Source organism: Urocampus carinirostris, chromosome 9, assembly GCF_059441175.1.
Source record: "Urocampus carinirostris isolate Australia breed hairy pipefish chromosome 9, RoL_Ucar_1.0, whole genome shotgun sequence".
Taxonomy (NCBI): Eukaryota; Metazoa; Chordata; class Actinopteri; order Syngnathiformes; family Syngnathidae; genus Urocampus; species Urocampus carinirostris.
In genome coordinates this window covers 19,661,156-19,681,304 of record NC_142357.1, presented here as the reverse complement: position 1 = coordinate 19,681,304, position 20,149 = coordinate 19,661,156, and the positions used below count along the sequence as shown (strand labels likewise).

At 39.2% G+C, this 20,149-nt stretch overlaps 1 protein-coding gene and 2 long non-coding RNA genes across 5 annotated transcripts in view; 2 read left to right on the top strand and 1 right to left on the bottom strand.

The window, feature by feature from the left end:
• slit3 (slit homolog 3 (Drosophila)) overlaps positions 1–20,149 on the top strand; it is a 354,995-nt gene that overhangs the window by 302,027 nt on the left and 32,819 nt on the right. For all 3 annotated transcript variants that reach the window (XM_088344825.1, XM_088344827.1, XM_088344826.1), the window contains 3 exons: positions 478–575; positions 11,683–11,822; positions 18,428–18,521. In XM_088344825.1, the coding sequence (XP_088200951.1) occupies positions 478–575; positions 11,683–11,822; positions 18,428–18,521 (332 nt within the window). The remainder of the gene's footprint in view (positions 1–477; positions 576–11,682; positions 11,823–18,427; positions 18,522–20,149) is intronic.
• On the top strand, positions 6,283–7,469 carry LOC148359542 (uncharacterized). The gene is made up of 2 exons (XR_015851436.1): positions 6,283–6,673; positions 7,092–7,469. It is a non-coding gene; the product is annotated as an uncharacterized LOC148359542 (long non-coding RNA).
• LOC148359541 (uncharacterized) lies at positions 7,551–8,985 on the bottom strand. Its single transcript, XR_015851435.1, has 2 exons — positions 8,749–8,985; positions 7,551–8,004 (listed from the first exon to the last, which is right to left on the bottom strand). It is a non-coding gene; the product is annotated as an uncharacterized LOC148359541 (long non-coding RNA).

The window sequence follows — 20,149 nt, the reverse complement described above, 5'->3', positions numbered from 1 at the left end:
ATATAATAATATGTTGTTTCTGGTTTAACCTGCAGTAGAGCTTTACCTTGGATAAAAAAATGCATTTGTACAAGATTTTAAAGAAAATACAGTACATGTTTGAGCCAACCTGGTCGTATGCATATTTTAACTTTTGTAGCTTGAATAAAGACGATGTGTTTTTCAGATGTAAGAGGTTCCGAGATCCGCTTATTTTTACTTTCACATATTTTTGTGTATGAATGCGCCACTTCACTTCTAAGAGGACATAGGCGCTCATCAGTGTCATGGAATGAAAAATGTCATAATTTTCATCAAAACCTAAAAAAAAAGGAATGTATCTATTTGAGGAATATTAGGAAATAATGAAAAGAGGAACAGGGGAGATGACGCTATGATGTTAGTGATCACTGAAGTGGCCTCATGAAGACAAAACCCAAAATTCCACATTGCACTTCTTTCGCTCATTTTTTATTTATTTTTTTATATTTGTTTCAGGGCCAGGACTGCGAAATGGCCATTAATGCCTGTGTTAGCTTCCCTTGCCTGAATGGGGGGACTTGTCATCTTCAGCCGGGCCTTGAAGACCACTTCAGGTACTAACTTCATCTGTGTGTGAAGATAAAGGTGGACTTTATATCATAGGTAGAACCAGAAATATTGCAAAATGATCTCTTATTGATTCATTAGTAAGCATTGGGAGGCACATCCCCATGTTACTATTAACAGTAACCTCGAGACTGTAACTAATTCCTTCTTCTTTTCCTATTCATTTGCATGAACAGAGTAAAATAATGTTCAATATTTTTGATGAAGTAAAAAAAAATCCAAATGTTTTTGAAAAAATATAGGTAAAGGTAATTACCTAGATGCACGCATAAAAAAATGTAATATTTTTCCCCCACTTTTACGATTGTTTAGCTGCACTAGGAGGTGCATCCCAATGTTACTGATGTACTTATTTTTTATTGTATGTTATTTATCTGTTGGTCATTTTTACAAATTGGGTAAATTATTACTTAATAGCATATGTCTTGGGGAAAAAAATAAATCTCCAAATGTTTTTGAAAAAATACAATTCTTAGATGCTCGCATAAGAATAATATTTTTAATCAATTATTACTACTAAAAAACTACTACTATAATACAATAATACAATAATGCTACAACAGAAAAGCTAAAGCGATGCTACTACAGAAATCCAACAAAATACAAAAAAAATACTAATACAAAAAGACTACATAAATACTACTAGACAACTGCAAAACTATTCAACAGAAAGACTACAAAAACACAACGGAAATACTATAAAATATTACAGAAATAATACAAAATAGAACTACAGAAATACTACAAAGATACAACATAAACGCTGGAAAATTCTACACAAATAACACAAAGACCCTACAAAAATATTACAGTAATGCTACAAAAAAAGAATACAAAACTTAATATCAAATCTAGTTCTTAAAAGAAGGACCCAATATATTATGTTGCTATGTTTTTGTTTCAAAACCAATTTGATGAAACTAATCTTTTTTAAAAAGCAATTATAAAAAGAATCATGAAATGTACATGTGATGTCCACATGTATGTTTATTCAGAAATATACGTGAAAAAAAATAGATATCCATGTCCCGGCCCTTTGGCAAAATTTATGAACCCAATGTGGCCTTCCATTCTCAAAATTTTGATCACCTTTGATATAAGGCGGGAAAAAAACATCAACTGCATGGGAAATCAAGTAAATTTCATGTCAAGTACCTATGACCTAATAAAGAAGAATTAGCATACATGAAAAAAATTCACACTTTAAAAAGTAATCAACGTATTCCAATACTTTGACATGTACTCATCACTCAAACTTCGACCTCGTGATGTGTTTTATTGTCCGATTGGAAGGAGGGAGGATGCAGAGAAACAGATGAGAAAAGCAACCTCTGAGCTCTTTCTGACCTCAAAACGTCTCCAGAATGTCTCAAATGCTCTCCCACTTCTGTCACTCATCAATGTCGGTCCGCCCCATCTCCACAATTGGACGTAAATCCGTCAACTCTTTGATTTAATCACTTGCTGCTGACGTTTTCACCTCCATTCTCTCTTTTTGTGCCGGTAAATCCGACAAAGGTAACACGATCGGGACGCCAGCCGCCCCGGCTCGCATCAACGTCCAAAAAAAGTCAAAATATGGAAAAGTTAAATCGTGTAAATCTGTAACTATGGAATAAGGTTTTCATGCCATTTTTGGTGTTTTTAACGGATGTGTAACGGGATCCAGAGGTCATCAATCTACATTTATCCATCCAGAGGTACACTTGATGGCTTTGCAATATTGCCAGGAAATGTATAGTCACTGGATTATTCATTAGAAAGACAATCTCATGGATTTTAAAAAACGACAAGAGATGAAGATGGATGGTAGGGCTGCAAGAAATGATCATACTAATCACATAATAAATACATAGTAGTAATCTAGTAATAACAGATTATTTTACATTCAGATAACGCACAAACTTTGTTTTTCGATTTATCGATAAATGAGATGAAAAAAGATGGATGATGGGTTTGGAACTGTATAGTTCGTCTGAACCTTAGCCTGGTTCTATTATCTTAAATGCCCGCTATACTATAAATAATGAACAGGAGACTGCATATTCTCATAAAACTTTTTACTAGATGTCAGAAAGATTGAATACACGGCTGTGGAGCCTTTCAGCATGACGCAGAATAAGTCTGTCTTTTCCAGGGTTCTGCGGATCCTTGAAAAGTCTTAAAAGTCATTGAATTCATATTTTAAAAATAAGACAATAATTGTCATTAAAATGTATTGAATCAAATTGAAAGACTTAAAAATGTAAACACATTATTAAGATTTATATGATTTAATGATAAGTGGATTTCCGACATTTTTTTTTCGCCATGGCTAAAACCCATGACGGGTAATGTGTACGAGGAACAATGAATTGTGTACAAGAAATATCTGTGTTTTTTTGTTTTCTTTGTTTCAATTGTGTTCTTTGTCGACTTGGTCTTAAATTTGATATCAAAAGGCATTAAAAAAATCTTTAAAAGTCTTATATTTAACCAATGATACATGCTGTCTCCTTCAATGGCCCTACATTAGGTCTGATGGTCACTAAAAACCAGTGTTGGGCGTGTTTCTGAAAATAATAATTAATTACAATTACTAGTTACTTCATTTTAAAAGTATTTCATTTACCCCCAGATTACTACCACCAAAAAGGCGCCTTACTCTGAAAGTCACGATTGAGTTATAAATTACCATATATACTCACATAGATGCCAACCCCTTTAAACTGCTTTGAAATAACCACATAATAGAGTAAATAAAAGAAACTGTGTCAACCAACCTGCGGAAGCAGTGAACTCTTCAAAGTCCATGGCTTTTGCAATTTTGAGAGCTTGCAAAAGAACACTTAGTAGAGACATTTTATCTTAGGATTGCAAACCACTTTTAAAATATTTCGCGATTTCTGCGTACTGTCCAATGCATTTCTATTTTTTCTAGGCTTTATGTTTTGCAAAAATGGTGATACAAATAAAAGCCCAAATACCACATCCTTTTACCGTAAAATATATGATTAGGTTTGCCTTTTTGAATTTGCATTAGTTTGTTGTTCCTGTAATGTCCTTGCCCCCATCCCCACACACTGCCTACCATTTGCTACTGGGGCCACACAACCAAACATGCGCATACAAGCTGACTCCCTGATTTCAGTATTTTATTTTATAGTTGTAAATTTGGTCTAGACACGAGCTTATACTGTAGGGACGATCTCTTCATGAGGATGAATTCAGCCTCCTAATACTCTGCTTAAGATGGTGCCAACATAACTGTCTTAAGTTGCTTTTTTATAGCTATATGAAAACACCCTCGAGGCCTTGCCTCTACCTGAGTGAGAAATGTATGTGAGAACGTAAATAAGAGTACACAACAAACGGAGGACACTCTAAATTATGATCTGCATTTGTAATGTAGCACCACGCAGTAAAAGTAGAATTACAAAATTGTCTTAATAATGTGTTACAGTACTCGTGACAGAGAAAAGTACTTGCGTCCCAGGATCACGTTCCTTTGTAAGGTGTTAGTTCCAATTAGAGGTAAGATCTTAGGCCTGAGCCTTGTCGGGTCGAGTCTGGACTAAAATGTCAATCATCTTGTTCGGGCTTTAATACCTGCAGTCTGGGATTGTTTAGGCCCAATCTTGCCCCTAGTCCCAACAGTGCTGAAGACTAAATGTCCTGACATGTGATGCAAGGTTGAATTGTCTGTTGCCTGGTTATTAATCCAGGTTGTAACCCACCCCTCAAGGATGACTGGCTACCTAGCGTCCGGCTAGCGTCTTGCAGGTGCACTGCACCATCACGAGAGCTTTCTCCCGCAAAGGTCACGCCACGTGCACACGTGTGACATACAAGAAGACAAGTGTCCTGTTGGAAAGCCCTTTGGCCTTTCGAAGCTTTCAATATGCATGTGGCCTTTAGCCGCCCCGAGCGCTAATGATATCCTGGCTCCTTTCACCCTTTTACAGATGCTCCCCTAATGTTGCTAGCAGCTCAGATAGACACCACAGTCCCCCACGCACGACCTCTTTGACATTCTGATTTGTTTTATAATCCTTGGGGGAAATTGGAGATGTGCAATTTGGTGCGCCGTTTAAAGATCTCGGCACTGGGATGGGATTGTGCACTTGACTTCTTTGTCTACAATACCTTTCAGTTTTAGTGTGCTTTAAAGCCTGTAGATTTCAATTGCTCTGACTTCAAGACCCACCATTCCACCCAACTGACAAGTTGTGACCCAAAGAAAAAGAAAAGAATGCCCTTTCTCAGATGTATCAAATGAAAGGATTGTGCAATTTAATGGGGAAAAAATGTATAATATATGAAATATAGTCACCTTTTTTCCCAAAACAAAGTAACCAACAAAAACAAAATGTGCTACATACTGTATATGAACTCGCTTAAAGGCCTACATTGCATATAAGCGACTCCCTAATACTGTTTTAAAAATAACCACTTACTGGGATAAATTTGTACCCGAAATATTTAATGAATATTTGATTATGTCAATAATAAAGAATAATATACTGGTAGAAGTTTAGAAATATAAAATCTTCGTAAGTTATTTTCATATTTTGCAATCATTTCTTTCGATTAATGAATCTTTGTTGTCTTTGTTTTCCTTTACCTTATCGCTAACTTTCTCGAACCCATTATTATGGTAAGAAAAAGGAAATAGCACCAACAAAATCCCAATAAAATTAATTGTGGTCCATCTTAAACACAATTGGGATCAGGCCGATTGACTGCATAAGAAGAGGACATATCTTAAGTAGTGGAATTGACCCTCTGTTTTTTTCTTCTTCTTAGCTTTATTTTGCCATGGTAAAGGCCCAGGACCCATTAAAAAGGGTCCGAGGAGCACATTAACCAATTTAGGTTGACTGTCATGACTCTTAATCCTAAAAACCCGCAGAAAAACTGTAATCAGCCAGAAACGCCAACCAAGCACACAGAGCATTTTGTTGAGCGACCAAGGTGAGCAGAGCTACAGTATAGACACAGCACACTTATTTCTGCACCGAAGGTAAAGACATCAGTATGCTCATTTGCAGTATTTTGTGACATTATTTTATAAAGCAACTCTGCTTGTACCTTGTTTTGAAGCTATTGTTAATGAAAAAAATTGAAAATCAAACTAAACCTCAACGATCTTAACTAATTGCGGGAGGGAGACAAGTTGAAAGAGGTGTATTTGTTGGTATGGGACACAGGCTTTGGCATTAGATAGATAGATAGATAGATAGATAGATAGATAGGTAGACAGATAGATAGATAGATAGATACTTTATTCATCCCCGTAGGGAAATTCACACTTCCAGTAGTCTACCCCGTTGTTTATTAACAGATTAACATGATGCCCTAGGGGTGCTTGTAGCGGAGTGGATGACATCACGCCAGTCCAAAAGTTCAACATCCCTGCGGCAGATGGTAATCTTTTCTTTGTGAAAATCCAGGGATACACCACCTCGTGTTAGCAAGTCCGCCTCCTCTCCGATTCCCCCCGGCTTTCTTGTCTCTGTATAGCGGCGTTGAAGCCTGATAGCTCCGGGTAGCTCCGGGTGGCTACACGTTAGCGTCCGGAATGCTAAACGTGAGCCACCTTTCCGCAAAACACAGCAACTGCGCTCCCTGTGCGCTTCGATGTTTTCCACCAGCACTCGATGATCTATTTGGTCGTGAGTTCGCATTTACCATGATTACGGACGGTACCGAAGACTTAGGCCCAATCCCATTTCTCTCACTCGGCCCTGAGAACCCTCCAGTGAGGTCCCTCGATAGAGGAGTGCCCTCCGCGACTGGAGTGCAAAGTAGAGATGGTTTGGACAAGACTTGCAAGGTTCCACCCCTGTCCAGGAGATGGCGGTAATATTAATTGGCTGTAGACCTCAGTGACGTATTGGTCTACGTCACATGTAAACAACTCGAGTCTCAACCTGTAGTGTGTCAGTTGGAGAGTTCGTGCAACGTTAAAAATGCCCGCTACTGCTGTGTTATTACCGATTGCCTGAAAGCTCATCATCTTTTCCGTGTCTCCAATCAACGGAGGAGAAATGTGCTATACTGAAGACAGCTTCGGCGCTATGTAGTGCTGATTCATCTTTACAAGGTACGTACACTCATTAAAAAAAAACGACCCGTTCGGTCAAATACAGTAAGAGTTAACATACAATGCACGTTCACATAATACCCTATGTTTGTGTAGACATAAATGGCAATCTACTTATTAGTATTTTAATGCCATTTTATGACATATAGTAGGGGTCTTGAATCTGTGACATGACGAAACGTAAACAAACACAAGAACAGTCCACCTGACCCTTTAGCTGACATAATATCGTCACCAAACTTCCCCGTACGACCCAAAAACCTTAGTTCATAAGGAATTTAATTCAAAAGAGTTGTCATTGAATATAAAAAGGTCATTTCAACATTTTTTCATGATGCTTACATCACAGTTAAAGCGGTCTTTTTCTTTTCTATGCCCACAATTATGTCTAAATTGTTTGTTATCTATTGTGTTCCAGAGTGGCTGTCCCATAAGCGTGGACAGGTTGGACAGGAATGTTCCCATCCTGTGCTTATGGTTGGATGTGGAGTCAGAACTCATTCAGGACTTAAGGTTGAGCAAGAAGGTTATGTGGGCCCTGCAGGAGCTGCTAAAGAGGGAACAGGGCCATGGCTGGAGGTCCTGATCTACGTGTACTGGCTGGTCCACGCTCTGTCCTACCGTGTGGTGTCACGGGTCTTCAGGGTTCCCAGGTCCACCGTACAAAGAATTGTCCACAGTTAATATGGAATAAATTGCCCAAAAGCCATATTTTAGGCTCTGGAAGTCAGACACACATTTGCATTATGTGCTTTTCTGCATTACTATTCAATAAACATCTTAATTTTGAGTAACACCTTGGTGGTTTATTTCATAATGATGTGAGATACTGTGTGTGAACTATGTGACTGTTGGACAGAAAACAACTACAAATCACTCCAGCTTAAATAATAGTTTACTTTCAGAAAAACAAACTCACATTGGGCCAAAATACATAATAGTAAATAAATAATGTGTCACAAATTTTAACAAAAATATACCAATACTTCCATAAAGCTGGAAACACAAACTGGAACTTCATTGAGTTCTTAATAAAAAAAAACAACAACAAAGGGAAACATTGCAGAGATGTCACTGTTCTGGAAATTTGTCCACGAGCTTCCCAAAAAGGACGGGAACCGCTCAGTTTTGGCCACAGTTTCTTCGAGCCTTTTCCTCGCTCCGGCAGACTCCGCTTTCAAAAAGTCAAGGAGTGTATCGTGCTTCCTTTTTTTTCTGGGTGATTTGGGGTTTGGCGCCGGATTAGAAGGTGCCAACGACGTGCCCGGTGGTGTGGATGGCGTGGTAGCTGTGATGGTGACCAGCTCTTCCACAGGACGTTCTATAGTGGCCTTTAGGTTGGGTGGAAAAAACAAGAATTACTTAATGCTGATGTATTGTACAAAACAACTGTGTATAGGATGCTCAACAAGTTGATATGAGACAGGAAATTATAGGATGTGTTCTGGATAATTATTTGATAGTGAATAGATACAAAAAAATGACATGTTATTCTTATGGCTGTAAAAGCCTTCTATTGGCCAGCATCACATATGCTTTAGAATTGTCTCCACATTTGGACAACATTTTGAGAAGGTAATTAGTTTACTTAATATGTGTTTACAGAGAAGGCAGTGGACTGTGTGATAGTAATTTGTTTCAACTGTATTTCCACGTGAAATTCGGAGACATTACTCATAATGCATGATGAAAACTAATGCATTCTGATCTCACATGAAAGAATCATATTGTAAATAAAACACGACACCCGAAATTGTGTACAGTAAACAAGGGCTTATGTCCAGAACGGTATTCTGACTATGCTCCATGTAGATGTATAAGCACGACTCGTTTAAGATAAAAACAGGGATGGGCTGAACCGTGATTTTCTGCACAGTTATCCTACTTTACAGTTTGTAGCGTGAAGATTTTTTTTGCCAGCTCCCCTTGGTAGATTAGTGCACTTCGTAAAGTAGCGATTTTGCAATGTTCGTGTTTTAACGCGAAAATACGATTTTCTATTGCATTTACGTCTAACTAAGATATCTCAATACATTTTGTTGCAAATACATGCGTGGTTGTGGAAAACAACTTACATTTGTGCGGTTCCTTTTCGGGCATGTTTGTTGATATTGAGAATTCGCAAAGCCTTCTGGGTAGTCACTTCGCTGCCAAGTGAGGTCGAGAGCCCCCTCGGTCTTGAAGTGGTTACGACATGGTTTGAGGGCACTTCTGCCTCGGTCTTGAGAGTATCGGGACACACCCCATTTTCACGTGAACGCGCAAACCGAGTGACTAGGGCACATAGCGAGTGAAAGTGCGAAGAATGGGACGCAGCCTTATAATGCCGCTTCGCTAGCTCCGGCTCTTCTTCCACGATAGGCCCCTTCATCACGCCGGCACGAGAATTCTTCAGGGCAAGGAGTTGAAATTCCTTGAATACACGCATTTCTGTGCGCTAAAACTTATGTCCCATAGGATAGAAGTAATCCATAGTGTAGTTGTCAAAACGGGAAGAAAAAACACAGAAGATAGGAGCAGACAATAAAACAATAGGGCAGCTGCTGGAAAAGGCAGCCGCTCGTGGCAGCGCCGCTTTTTTTGAATTATTTTTTTTTTAATTATTATTATTTCAGAAATTTTATCAAAGCATTTTATGTCACACAGTGAAATAAAATGTGCTGAGAAATTTGACTGTGTCTGGTGAGAGATATTGGCAGTTTTGCAGAAATATGTCTTAAAAAATAAGGTATGGCTTGTTCCCCCCAGTTTGCTTTTATGGCTCTCTTGATCCAAAATGTCCGACCCCTGCTGTAGGTGATGCCCATTCTATGTAAAATGAATGCAAATTTCTCACCTACAACTGTACACGTATTTAAAAATATGCACGTTTGTATGATAGTTCATGTATTTTTGCTTGTTTCTTAAACCAATTTTATTAATTGATGAATACTACTAGAAGTTGCTAGATAATAAAAACGGTCTCTTTTAAACAAAATACCTTGCTCGTTTTTCAAAGAAAATCTGCAGTGTTTGATTCTCAAATGATTAAAGAGTTATGCTAAAGTGGCAAGTGGGAGAGTATGTCTTCAAGGAATTAAAACAGGCGTGAAAATGAGTAGGTGTGAGTACAGCAGCAGCTCACGCCGAAATCGTGGATTGTGAAGTGGCACTTGTGCGCTTGGGGATGACCTTGCTTGTGAAAGTCCTTTTCATCCAATCACAAAAAGTCGACTCGATGAAGTGTGAGAGACAAACGCAAGGATGTATGCTGGTGGAAGTGGGCGAGCTGCTAAGTGTGGTCAAGAAAATGTACGTTGTGTTGTGTACCAGGGGATTAAAAAGGAGGAGGCGGGACGTGAGTTGCAGTCAAAAGTTGAGGCGGTTGAAATGAAGGTGAAGCTGTTGGGAGGAAAGCGGGTAGGAGGAGACATTATCAGGAGAAGGGAACTATAATTTAGTCTCCCTGAGTGGGCGAGGCACAAAATTTCCAAGCTACAGATTCCAATTACCGTTGCCCCTCTACATACGAGATTCAGTCGTTCCAGGATCGAGCTCATATCTGGAATTTCTCTGATCCATTCCCAGCCTCCCAATATCATCCAAATTAACCTTGAATAGCTTTAAAACACATCTTCCTGGTCACTGATAAAACATTCAAATAGTAATTGAACACAAACATACATAGGATAAGAAAATATATATATTTATGAAATTAAATGTGAGTTTATGTAAGAACTTAGAATGCAGCGGTGCTCCTCAAAAAATGGAGCCTACCTCCATCAGGGGGTATGCTTGACCTCAGGGATTTTTTTGTACTGTCCTAGATAAATTGTAATTGCACATGCTCTACATTAGGGGGCAGTGGCGCTAGCATTTGGTAGTGTGTGCACTCCGTGGTGTATGGATTTTGTTTATGTTGAACATCCGCGCTGATGAGTATGAAGTGTGGACACAAAGTGTCGCAGTGACTCTATGAAAATAATATTTAACAGAGATGAGAAGACAGGTTTTGTTCTTCCTAGGGGGGCCTGACAGGAAATAATTGAGAAACACTGCCATGGAGGATTGTCGCTATCCTTATGAGTAGTATGCATGGCTTTACTGTGTAGTCCCCGCTGGCATTAGCACACAATGCTAATGTTAAACAATCTTTCATTGGCTTGCAGCCTGGCAGCTACTACTCCTCAGCGATCACGAATGTCGCGTTATGGCGTTTTTTTTTTGTTTTGTTTTTTTTTGTTTTGTTTTTTCCAAAAAAGGTCTGTCTCGGCACAGTTAGATACTTTCCGCGGGATATCATTCTTCAGAAATCGGTGAAATGAAGCACTGTGTAAACTCTTCAGTGCCTTTGGTATCTGCACTCTCTGCTTACCCTTGCCATACCAGTAGGAACGTCTGGAAATCATCATAACTTGAATTTTCTCTCGTTTGTCGACAAGATATTCGTTGGAAAGACATCTCGTATCTCGAATGTATTGTAACTATCTCGTAGATTGTAACTTGTACCTCGTATGTAAAAGGGCCACTGTGCTCAATTACACCCTTTTGATTCAGCCTCCTAAATAAAACATTGTCATCGAGCAAACATCCAACTTTTATCGATTCAACATCCGCGAAAAAGCAAGCTCATTTAACGATAAATTAATAATAAGCGGCACAACAGCTGTAGATTTATGACAATGAATTTGAATCTAAAAGCTTTTTGTCAAGAAAATGTTCGTCTGCTTGAAGATCTTTAAAAACAATTGACTGCAATAAAAATGACAAATGAATGGATTTCTGTTTTTAATGGAAGACAATAAAACAAGAAAATCTGGTTTTCCAGGCACAAAATAGACAGTTGCAGTATTATGATTCAAAGAAGATGAATTGATAATGTTATATTTTACCATAAAACAACACTTCTGCTATTTTTTCCTCAAGAGAGCACATGTTTGGTTTCCATCTAGGACCACGGCGGGATTTTTATTTCAAGTACACAGCATGACTCAATTTAGCTCACCGCGATAAAACGTTTTTCTCGGCAGTTGCGTTTGCCCTGCGGGTTTCGAGGGCCGACGTTGCGAGTTGAACCCGGACGACTGCGAAGACAACGACTGCGAGAACAACGCCACATGCATTGATGGAGTCAACAACTACACTTGTGTCTGCCCGCCAAACTACACAGGTATGGAAACACACTAACCCACTTTTAGTCTGCAATAACACGATTCCAGCAATTTTCTGTCATTGCAATTTAAGTCAACAAAAGCATAGATGATCTCGAGTGAAGAACATTAATCCTGGAATTAAATGAATCACTTAAGCCAACATCTCTAAAACCTTTGAGCAATTTAAGAACCACCGACTTTAAAAACCTGAAATTCATCTACATTGTTAATTGTGTTATATTAGCTAATTCAACAAAAACAGTGCTTTCGAGTGTAAGATATTCTATGTAACACTGCACTACAGAATACTCCTACAACTTTGAAGCATGGATTACAAACAAGATTTGTTCATCTGAACACTCAAAACATTGTTTTCTAAACAATGTAATTAAAATATATTTTCAACAAGTACGTACGATCACCTGGTTCACGGATCCCTTAACTATATGGGTTGTGGGCTCACCCTACCCTGTTGTGGCAAATACAGCCTTGCAGCGCCCATGCATCTCTAGGCCGGTGTACGTATACAGAACTCAAGTCCTGAGAATGTTTTCAACACTTAACCCAGATATTATGTTAGGAATTGGCATCTCTAACCGTTGTTAATGGGTAAAATTTGACCCGGGGTCTAACTCAGTCCTGACCACTAAAAGTTAATGCAACATCCTAACAATTATTATATGTATCCAGAACCATATATCAAATTTATAATATCATTGATTGTCCCCTGAGACATATCATGTCTCTATTTCTTAAGAGGAAAATTAAGTTGTTCAATCCTAATATGTTCGGTTGGTTATACCCCTTAACTTCTAGAGTCTTAGGGACACCATTTCCTGTTCTGTGTCTTGGGCAAGTACACCCTGGTGGTGCCCATCCCTCCTTAGGCCAATACGTTTCCACCCGGTCATTTGAAACCCATAAATAATTGTTTTTTGACTACACAAAAAACAAAATTACAACATGACTTTTGAAAAAAAAGTTAAACATCCATCCATCCATCCATTATCTGCAGCGCTTATTCTCAGTAGGATCGCTACTGTGTTTTCCTACATAGAAGTTCAATAAAGTATAAAATAATATGTTAGCACCATATATAACAATCATAGTTGTCGATGTCATGTGAAAAGAATTGTCTTCAAAAGTGTTTTTTGTTTGTTAATTATCTTAACCATACCTCAAATGTTTATTATACAGTGATTTAAAGAGTTTTATATTTCCATCATAAATGTATTGCTGCTTCAATGTAAAAATGTATTTTGATGGAAATATTTTTTTTCATCTCTCTGAGAAAAGATGTTTCTTTTCACTTGAAAAAGACAATGAATTAGAACTGTTGTAACTTTGGAAAACACTTAAAGTTCATTCTGCAGTCCGTTTCCAAACCGTCAATTGTTGACATCCTCATTGTCTACAAATATTCGCCACAACAATAAATCATTGTTGGTTATCATCTTACATCATTCCCATCATTTTTCCACAAATCTTGCAAATTTGCATCATAAAAGATGCTCTCTCTTGAATTGTAGGAAAGCGCAACAACACCCCGGTAATAGTAGAAAAAAATATAGTAGTGTGGGAGACACTCGCCAAAGTGAACCTAAAAGAAACCTACTTCTTGGTGGAGACGTGACCAGAGTAAGTGAGTGACTTTGAGGTCACTTGGGCTCTTTTCCATGCACAACTGCTGACTCGTACAAAAAATGTCCGTTTCCACTTTTGCCGGCTGGCAAGTCTGTAATGGACAGCCGTTCGACGGTGACCCCAACATTGCTCTTGGAGTAGACTCTTATGTGTGTGCGTGAATGAAGAAAACATAAAAATGTCAACGAATGAAACAAGGTCGAGAAAGAAGGTTGATAAAGTGAGGAGGAAAGATGTGTGAAAGTGGGATGGAGGGTTTAGTCAGACCAAATGCTGACTCTGGAGATTGTTTTTTTTTTTTCTCTTTCTTTCTTGACACTGTCCTCTAAAAGTCCACTCACGCACACTTGGGTGATACTGGAGCTCATTCAAGACCCACACATTGTGTCATTAACAGTAGTTGGCGCAGAAAAACCCTCACTGTGCCAGCCACCCTCTTACGCACACACGCAGAGTTGGCTTAGTCTCCCGTGGTGCAATCATCAGGTGTCACTTTAAGACTTTGCTCACTTGCTCAGCCTTGTCCAGCCTCACCTGCCAAAATGAGCTTGCACAATGAAACAGAAACATTCGATGCAATGGCAACAGCCGTGGTGCTCGATCGTGAAACCGTTTATTTTTTTCTGTATTATGGAAACAGCATTTTGAGCAAAACCACACGGCTTAAATAACCCACAGATATTTCAGACCAAAGTAACAAAAGCACGACAGTACGACACCAGGAACTCAAATCCTGCAGTGTATTGTGATGTTACCATTTTTAAATCAATATAGATCCAGATCGTTCTGAAGTTTGCTAGAGAGAGTGACGTGCGGTCAGGGGGCGTAGGTAATTGCAGGTAGTTCTGCCTCACCTGTCATTATGAAAATCTAGAATGAAAACCTGTAAAATGGTCATATTTGGCCTGCTCTCCTTGTGTGTGTGCGGCACAGAATTTAGCTGAACCTTGACTCCTCTTAGATTAAAGTGCTGGGTCGAAATTAGCATCCAAGCTCTACTTTAATCCAAAACAGAGCAACCACTGAAAAATACCAAAGCAACAAAAGCCAGTAATGCAGTACGCCGCCAGGACCTCAAATCCTGAAGTGCTGGACCTGTTCCTCTACTTAAACCGGTACGCATCCATGTCCGCACGGAGTTTGTTAGAGACAGTGAAATGCAGTCAGGGGAGGCAGGTGAGGCATAACCTGTCATCATGAAAATCTAATATTAAAAATATATAAAATGGTTTTATTTGTTTTATTCTCCTTGGGTGTGGCATACACAATTTAGCAGAAGCGCAATTCCTCTTAGAATATTGTGCTGGATCTAGATTAGCGCCAAAGCTCTACTTTAATCTAAGACGAAGTAAAACTTAGACATACCAAAGTAACAAAGAGCAGTAACGCAGTAACCCGCAAGAAATTCAAATCATGCAGTGCTGACCCTGTTCCACTTTTTTAAACAATAACACATCCAGGTCTGTCTGAAATCTGCTGGAGCCAGTGGCGTGCAGTCAGGGAAGGCAGGTCAGGCTTAGCCTCACCTGTCATCATTAATATCTAGACTGAAAAACATTAGATAGTTAAGTTTGTTGTGCTCTCCTTGTGTGTGGTGGGTTCACAATTTAGCAGTTATTTTGGAACGTGTTAGTCCCAACGCTGCTCATGGTTAAGATATGCCAATTTTAGCTTCGGATGTGTTGACTTTCTAGTAAGCAGACTACGGGTAAGCTCAAACATGCCAATCTTTTAGTGTGATGTCAGCACATTGGGAAAGGTCACATGGTCAACGAGAGTTAAGCTCCTCCAGGAGATCAGCATGTAATTTGTGAGTCTGACACTTAAAAGTGGGGGTTTTGTTCAAAGGTCGAGGGGGACGTTACACTAGCACGATCCCACTGGGACCAGTTATATCTCAGCTAAACTTCCTGTGGAAATTGGTCCTGGTGTTGTCATTTTCTGTTACAAGCATACAGTTTGTATCTAAATGGTAACTACTTTGCATTTATATAGCGCTTTTCATGTCACTGAAGACCTCCCAAAGTGCTTTACAATTTGCTTTACACGTACCCATTCACACACACACTCTCACACCGATAGCGGGTACAGCCATGCAAAGTGCCTACCTGCTTATTCTGGGCATTAGGGGTTCAGTGTCTTGCCCAACGACACTTTGACATTTTACTCACAGAAGCCGGGAATTGAACATACGACTTCTCTGTCTCAAGACGAGCGTTCTTCCTCCTGAGTTTAGTTTTAGTTTATTTATTTAACAAGATACATGAGCCAATATATATAATATCTATCGGATGTCCATCGGATTACCATCTAAAACAGACTCGTCGTCCGTTGTGGCCATTGTGGCCTGCGTAAGGTGAACTGCACTCTTTGGGCCGCGATGCATTACCCCCTGTCCACTATTGCAGAGAGCAGGGGCCAATGTAGTAAATGTGTATGTGTGTCAGCTGTTTTTTCAGTCCTTTACCCCTAAATGGAAAGCACCCATACTGCCGTATTCCACATTAGCCCAGGTTGGATCCGTTAACCACCAGGGTCAAAGGGGCGCCATTTCCTGTGGTGTGTCTTGGGCAAGTACAGCCTAATGTAAACTTTTAAGTGATGGGCTGTGTATCAGATAGGTATTTTCAACTGCTACAGGGCAGGGAAACAGTAAATAAAGACATTGGACAAGTACGTTGTGAAAAGACATATATTGGAATATAAATCAAAAATGTACACAGACAGAAACCAACAAAAACACAAATGTTTACTAACTGCTGTTGGACAAATTCAATTAATGTGGATAAATATCTGTCAGCTACTTAAGAAAATGGCCAGTTCTTTCAATTGTAGATCATGAACAACCAAACACACTGTCCTTTGCTTTATGGATGTATGTGGACAATCTTTGTAGCAGAATTGTTGCGAGTAAAGGTTGATGGTGGTGAAGCTTGAGAGGTTCAGAGAATTGGTGATAGGCTTTGGTGACTCTTACCAGACCAGGGATTGACATTACGTTGACAGGAGGATGTTGATTAGGTTCTTTGGCCAACTCCTCATCTCTCCCACATTGATTTAGGTTGGAAAGTTGGGCACCTGGCCAGTTCAAATGCTAAGTAACAAAATTGTTTGCATTTCTGCAGCTTTCAACCCTTGCTCTCCCATACAACTATGGGCGCTATCGCAGCTTAAATAGTGCCCAGAGGACTGGTGATTGACTGATTACAATCAAGTGTTGTCATGTGGCACAATCAGGGACTGCTCAGTTGTGTGGGAAAACACGACTGTTGAACATTTTAACCCCATGTTTGGTTGTTTCTCAGCCTTCTCCCAGATGGAAAACAATTAAGCGTCTTTGCCTCTTCTTTTGGGTATTTTTGGTATAAATATGTCTATATCAAGAACCTGACAGTGCATTTTCCCAAAGTAGTTTATTGATTTAATAAGATTCATTAGCTATTTTTTTTAGTGGGTGTATATTGGATTGGCATCTAAAAGAGTATCTTTATCTGCTTTGGCCATTGTGGCCCTCCTAAAATGCACTGCACTTTTTAGATTGCAATCCAGTGTGCCCAACTATTGCTAGACCCAGGGGCCAAGAGAAAGGGTTTGAGTCATGTGTGGCGACTGTTTCTTTCCCCCTTTAATGAACTGGACCAGTTCATCCGCAATCCATTATCCCAGGCCGACTATTGCTGTGAGGGGGGCTGGCAGAGCTCATGTTAAAAAAAGAGCGACTGATTTTCACATTGACTGCGATAAACAAGGATCATGGGTGTTATTAATATCATCGAGTAGATTTAGATACACCACTGTTCTTGAATTTCAAATCTTTATTTGACATTTTCCCAGAGTAGTACATTTATTTAAATCTAAATCTAAATCTAAAAGGGACTCTGTCCGTTGTGGCTATAGTAGCTTGTCTAAAATACACTGCACTTCATTGGCTATCCCGTAACCTGAAGCAACTATTGCAGAGGGCAGGGAACGAAAGAGCAAATTTTTGTCATGGGTGGCGGCTCAAATTACGGTCTTATCTGCTCAAATAAACATTACTCATGCGATCAAAATCCATTATCCCTGATCAATCATGACTGAGAGCTGGTGACAAGAGAGTAAATTTGTCTTACAGTTTTTGTCTCTTTTTTGCCCGTCTTTTCCACCCCAAATGAACGACAGCCGTGCAGCCACAGTCCATTATACCCGTTCGATTACTGCGAGCTGGGGCTGGCAGAGCGCATTTCAAGAAGGGCAAGGGTGACTTTCCAGATTTTTGTATATCGCGGGGTTTTCTTCTCCCCATTATCCGTAATGAATAAGGGATTATTTTTGTTATTAATATTGTCATTGAGTAGTTTTAGAGCCACATATTCTTGAATTTCAAGTTATTATTTAACATTTTCTCAGAGTAGTTTATTCATTTGAAAAGACGGATGAGCTAACATCTAGTGGACGTAGATTAGCATTTACAACTGACTCTTCTTGGAATCCAATCACTAGATACTGAATTATGCATGGAAAGATGAACAGCTTCCTATGCTTTTTCCGTCATTAATTCACTTTCCAGACTTTGTAAAACAACCCGAGTCGGATTCATGTTCTTATAAAATGACTTTTTTTTTCAGTTGTTTGCACCTGATTCCTGAGTGTAATTTACCAGCGAGGCTATAAAGGTCTTGGGAAAAGGCTGGTTGGAGACAGACGTGGTGGGAGTTAAGGGCGGTGTCAGGATTAGATTAAAGCAGGCGCAGAATGAAGACAAGAGTTTTAATGGCGTCGGAACGAGATACAGACGCATAAATTAGACCCGTTTCCCAGCCTTTTTTTCGCCAGTAAAGTCGCCTCCGTGATTCACGGCCCACCTTCATGTTAACAGATGTCGTAAAACTCCGACCGATCAGCCTTAATCCCTCTCATCACATCGCAAATGTTTGTCTGCACCGTATTTTTCTCATCTTCACTAATATTAGGTGATATTTCTCCTGGCTGTCACTAGGTGACCTTTGTGAGGAGGTTCTGGATCCCTGCCTAGCCGGTTTCGACCCCTGCGAGCACGATTCCAAATGTGTTCGTGTCGGGCGCAGCTACAGGTGAGTGATGGAGGAAGAAAAATGATCCTGCGGGTAAATCAAAAAAGAGGTCACCTTTGATCATCCCAAAATATCCAATCGGTTCATCCTTGAGTCAAAGTCGGAGCAGAAATTGAAGAATCCCCCTTGAGGCATTGGTGAGATATGTGGAAATGATAAATATCCAAATGGAAACCGTGGCTGTTGGCTTTTTTTAGACGGAAGTTGAAGATGTCTCTCCAATGGAAATATACTTTGCAAAGTAACTATGGCGTTGTGACTGGAGTCACCCTACCAAATCACACCTTTAAAAAAAGTGTTTTATTTAATCTTGTGGCAACTTTATAATGATACCCCTTATTTTGCAAGGGTACAATGCTATTCCTTGAAAGCATGCAGGTTGTGTTGGTCGTCAAAAATTCGTAGTATCAAAATTGATTGTTTGAGTCGATACCCACTTGTGTTAAAGGGGAAAATATAAGAATGTTGGTGAAAATACGCTCTGATTTTGCTGGTATATACTTTAATTTTGCTAATTTAACTGTTTTTTTTTTTTAATATTTAAAAAAATAATTTCAAGTAAAACTCAAGAGAAATAATCACTTTTTTCTAGTCAATTATATATAGAGAGAGAGTGAGAGAGAGAGAGAGAGAGAGAGAGTGAGAGAGAGAGAGTAAAGTCGAAAAATTAAATGACAACAATGTTTTGAACTTGCTTCTCTCGTAATACAATATTTTACTTTAAGCTTCTAGTAAATAAGGAAGGTAGTGCAAGGAGACTAATGTATTTTCAGTAAAATACGATTAATAAAATATCTAAGAATAACAAATTTGATTTGTTTAGCTTTTAAAATGTAAAAATTGCTGGAGTTGCATTCAGCTCCTATCAAAGATGTTTATGAGTATCTGTTGTCATAATATGGCAACACAGCACTTATTTTTGGTCAGACAATAACTAAAAAGTTTCCCCATTTATTATTAAGACAATATACTATACAATTTATTTAAAACCTAATCACTATATTTTCACTTTTTATTTATTGAATATAAAAATATACTTAATATTGGAACCTTATTTGGAAGATGCCAACAAATGTTGATCATTAACCTACTAAATGTGTATTTTTACTGTACTTTTTGCTGTGTTAATGTGCGTTTACTGAACAAAAGCAAATTAAATCAATTTCCTTAACCTCATACGAAAATTGCATTACTGACACTGATTAGTTTGTGAAAAAAGGCTTGAAAACATTACATTTTGAAAATAATAATTATTCTTAATCAATCTAATTTTAAAAAATGACCATTTCTTTAGTGTTAATACAACACAATGAGGGGCAGCACAGCGGCGCAGTGATTAGCGCGTGTGCGACACAGTTCTAAGGTCTTGGGAACCTCCTGTGTGGGTTCAAATCCAGCTACCGGACTTCCTGTGCGGAGTTTGTATGTTCTCCCCGTGCTTGCGTGGGGTTCCTTTCGGGCACTCCGGTTTTCTCCCACATCCCACATGGATTGGCCGGTCCAAATTGTCCCTAGGTGTGAATGAGCGAGCGAGTTGTCTGTGTCCTGTGTGCCCTGCGATTGGCTGCCAACCGGTTCAGGGTGTCTCCTGCCCACTGCCCGATGATTGCTGGGATGGGCTCCAGCAC